This window comes from Eurypyga helias, unplaced genomic scaffold, assembly GCF_000690775.1.
Source record: "Eurypyga helias isolate BGI_N326 unplaced genomic scaffold, ASM69077v1 scaffold44972, whole genome shotgun sequence".
In the NCBI taxonomy this organism is placed as follows: Eukaryota; Metazoa; Chordata; class Aves; order Eurypygiformes; family Eurypygidae; genus Eurypyga; species Eurypyga helias.
This window is the reverse complement of record NW_010237373.1, coordinates 1-3,770: the sequence shown is the minus strand read 5'-3', so window position 1 is coordinate 3,770 and position 3,770 is coordinate 1. Positions and strand designations below refer to the sequence as shown.

The 3,770-nt window shown below is 60.2% G+C and overlaps 1 protein-coding gene across 1 annotated transcript; it reads right to left on the bottom strand.

Moving 5' to 3' along the window:
* Nucleotides 1–166: 166 nt before the first annotated feature.
* Nucleotides 167–3,730, bottom strand: PPAPDC1B (phosphatidic acid phosphatase type 2 domain containing 1B). The gene is made up of 6 exons (XM_010147440.1): nucleotides 3,626–3,730; nucleotides 2,114–2,204; nucleotides 1,830–1,893; nucleotides 1,197–1,321; nucleotides 644–814; nucleotides 167–333 (listed from the first exon to the last, which is right to left on the bottom strand). Exons 1-6 carry the CDS (start codon nucleotides 3,728–3,730, stop codon nucleotides 167–169), a joined length of 723 nt encoding a protein of 240 aa, XP_010145742.1.
* Between the last annotated feature and the right edge of the window lie 40 nt (nucleotides 3,731–3,770).

Below are 3,770 nucleotides of genomic sequence, written 5' to 3'. Positions count from 1 at the left end.
AGCACAGGCCCCTGAGCGGGACAACTGACCAGCGCTGCAGGGAGCGCCTGCCTGGGCTTCAGGTTCATCCTCCTTTGATCCACTTCCCATACCAACCTCCCCAAAGCCTTCCCCTGCCCCAGCATTCAAGGGCAAGCAGGAAAGGTGAGCGGGACAGAGCCCGGCGCTATATATCCAGGTGAAAGCCGGAAGCTGCAGGCTTTCCTGGGGGCGCTGGCAGTTTGGGTTTGTACAGAAACGGTTTGTGGCACATGGAGTCCATCAGAGGAGGGTAATACTGCCTGTAGCAGAGGTAGGCGAGCACGAAGCCGATGGCTGAGCCAACCAACACATCTGTGGGCAAGAACAGAGGAGAGTTAACTTCCCTTTACCCTCCCAAGCTTCACGACTGAATTCTCCAGCAGGCAGTTTTCCAGCTTGCTCAGAGCCAAGCTGGAGCGGCGCCTTGACCCTTGGCTAGAGCACCGAGCTTGGCACGTACTCCAAAAACAAAGAGAAAGGCTTCATCGCCTTGCAGGCAGCAGAAAACAATCACAGGAGGAGCTATCAATAAAGCCAAGTGGGCTGTGCACGCCTCTGCGCATCACGGACCCCCCCACACCCAGAGTGCCCCGTCCGGGCCCGCAGGCAGACGCTGACCCACCTTGCCAGTGGTGTTTGTAGTCACAGGTGCGGGACACGGCGATGAGGGTGGCGAGGAACAGCGGGAGGAGGAAGGCGCAGAGGCGCAGAGCCCTGCCTCCGCGGCCGGGAGCGAAGCAGTGCAGCTTCCCGGCTATGTAGAAGGCAGAGAAGGCGAGGCCGGCGAAGGCGACTGGAAGAGAAGCGTGTCGCTTTAGGAACGGCTCCAGGCTCTGCTGTGGGCCCTCACCCTCTGGCTGCTGCGGCAGAAGGGCTGCAGGAGGAGGTCTGTCCTGCCCACGCGAGGCGAGGGAAGCACAGCTCATGAGCGACGGAGGCACCGTAACGCCGGTACTTGGCAAGCATCCCTCCTCCCAGGAGTTACCGGCAACTCCAGATCACACTTGTCACCCCACTGCTTGCAGCGGGAAAGCTGAGGCCCCCAAACAGGCCAGTGAACGTAGTCAAAGCTGTGGGGTGCACGAAAGCAAACCCACGCTGCCCTCCCCACGGGCTTCTGCTCACCGTGGTTCACTGCCTGGGGCTGCAGCGGGTTGGGGACAGGGAAAACTTACACGAGGCGTGTCCGCTGGGGAAGCTTTTGCGGCCCTCGGTGACTACGCCAGGGTCACCCGTGCACACCAGCTCCGCGTTCGCTCGTCCGTCGGGGAAGCATCGATAGAAGAAGTCCGGCCGTGGCCTAGGGCAGAGAACACAGGAAACACCTGAGCACCCAGCACTCCAACGGAGCACCCACGTCTGAATGCGGTCGCCAGCACCCGTTTTGCTAATCCTCGGGGGCTCTGTGCTCATCCTCCCCGTCCAACCCAGCGAGCAAACGCCTTGCGAGAAGTGACTCGCTCAGCGCGCCCCGCTCGCTCAGCCACACCAAACCTCAGGCTGCAGCTCAGGGAACCGTTTGCCGCCCTGGGGGGAGATGAAACCATCCCACCCGCCCCCTGTACGTGTGCCAAAGCGCTCCTCCCTGGCGCAGGCCTGAATGAGCCCATCTAATCGATGCCCGCTGACAGCAGGTCCCCCCCTGCCTTTGTTCTAATATTTAATTGTCTTTAGAGCTAGAAAAAGCACATTCTTTCCAGGCTGAGTGCGTCCAACTTCAGCTTCTGGCCCTCGCTCCTGCTCCTGTAGCTCTAGCAGCACACAGACGTGCCTCCCCTCCCGCACGGTGTCACGAGCCGGTTTCTTACCTCCCCACGATGAGCTTCAGGGCATTTGTAAAAACCCCGTTCAGGGCGAGAGCAAGGCTGGCAGCTAGGAGAGAGCAGAGAGGTCACCTCAGCATCGTCCCCACACGCCGCTTCAAGCTCAAGCTTCAGCTGGAGCCACTCGGCTCGGCTCTGACACCCCCTGGCACAACACTTGTGCCCCAGCAAGAGCAAAGGGCTCGTCTGTGAGACCCCCGGCTCACAGCCACGGCCTCGGGGCAGACCCCGCGGGGGGCTGCAGCGCTCTGGGATAAGAAGGAGCTCACCAAGGCAGGCTTCCCGCGTGTCCTCTCGGTCGGCGTTCAGGAACACCCTTGCCAGGACAATGAGCAATAAGGGAGACAGAAACGCGATGAACTGCCGCAAAACGAGAAGACTGTTAGGTGGCCGTTAGCGAAGCAGACGGGAGCACTCTGAGCAGAAGTTGCCCACAGAGACTGCGCACCCCCCCTCCCCCAAGCCAGGCAGCAACCTCTCCTCTCCAAACACGACTCCCATCAGAGAGGAAAACCAGCTGGATTCACAGCAGAGCCTGACTAACCCTGAGCCCCAGAGCACGGCTGTTCCTCCCACCCTCATCCAGTCAGCGGCAGTGCCGCCGGTACCAAAGCCACGGGCTGCTGGACATTGCCTGAACCGAAGCATGAGAGAAAAAGCCAGGCAGCATAAAAACGCAGTGCACTGAAAAGCCCCTCTCTGCCTCCCACTCCTCCCCTGCTTTACCCACTCAGCGCACGCGCTCGGCAGGGCAGCAGCGCTTTCCCTCCTGGGAGAAAAGCCCAGCAGAGCCTCGAGCTCTCCAACAGCACCTGCTCGGGCTGGCTCCACGGCGCTCCCGCCTGCAGCTCCTGCTTGCGGGTATCCCTTCCAGCACCAGCCACAGCACCCCAACTCTCCCCCTCCCTGCAAGCGCAAGGATTAGCTCTCTGTCAGCAGCACCCACCCTGCTTGTCAGCAAAAAACACAGGAGCTGCTGATGCAGAGAAAATCACTGATCCTTCACGCCTCTGCTGCTTCGGGGTCTCACCCCGGGGATGTCCACAGCGTGCGACAGGCTCCCAAGGAGCCTGCTACCACCTGAAGCCTGGCGTGGGTCACGCTGCGCACCGCCAGATGCAAACGCGACGCCAAGCCTTTGTGCTTTAACGTTTAGCGCTCAGTTCGTGCAGAAAATCAGAGCTGTTTGCTCAGAAAGCGGATGCTGGTCCAACCCCGGAGCCACAGCATCGCTCCGGAACACCCCTGCGTCAGAGGAAGGGACAACCCCTTCAGCAGACTACTGCCTGTGTGAAATCCAACACCCCAAGGTTCACGTTAAACCCTTTTAGCAGAGTCTGGAGACAGAGGGAAAACATTTTCACAATAAAATGGTGATGAAACTTTGCTGAAAGTAGCTGCTTTCAAGCAAAAGGCTCCCTGACAGCGAGAGCTACGCCATCCTCTGCGGGCCTCGTGATCTGGATGTGAAACTGGTTATGAGCAACCGTGGAAAATCCACATTATCTTTAATAAACTTGAAATCCCAGAGACAACCCCGGATGGTAAAGCCTCAGAGAATGGCCACGATGACTGTAAACGCCGTCCAGCGCGCAAGGCCCGGCTGGATGAGGCTTGGAGCACCCTGGGCTAGGGAAGGTGGCCCTGCCCCAGGGGGGGTCTGGGGGGGCTCTAAGGTCCCTCCCACCCAAACCATTCAGCGATTACACACCGCGCTGCAGCAACGGGCGTGAGGAGCGCCAGGTAAAGGAGGGCTCGAGCGAAGGGCAGGCGGGACTCACAAACATGGGCACCGTGGGTACGTGATCCACCTCCACGTGCGGGTTTCGGTAAAGCCACATCTCCTCGGGCTGCAGCACGCGCTGGAACGGCGGCAAGAACTCCATCACCCTGGGAGGAAAAGGAAACCGCATCGGGGGAGGCTGC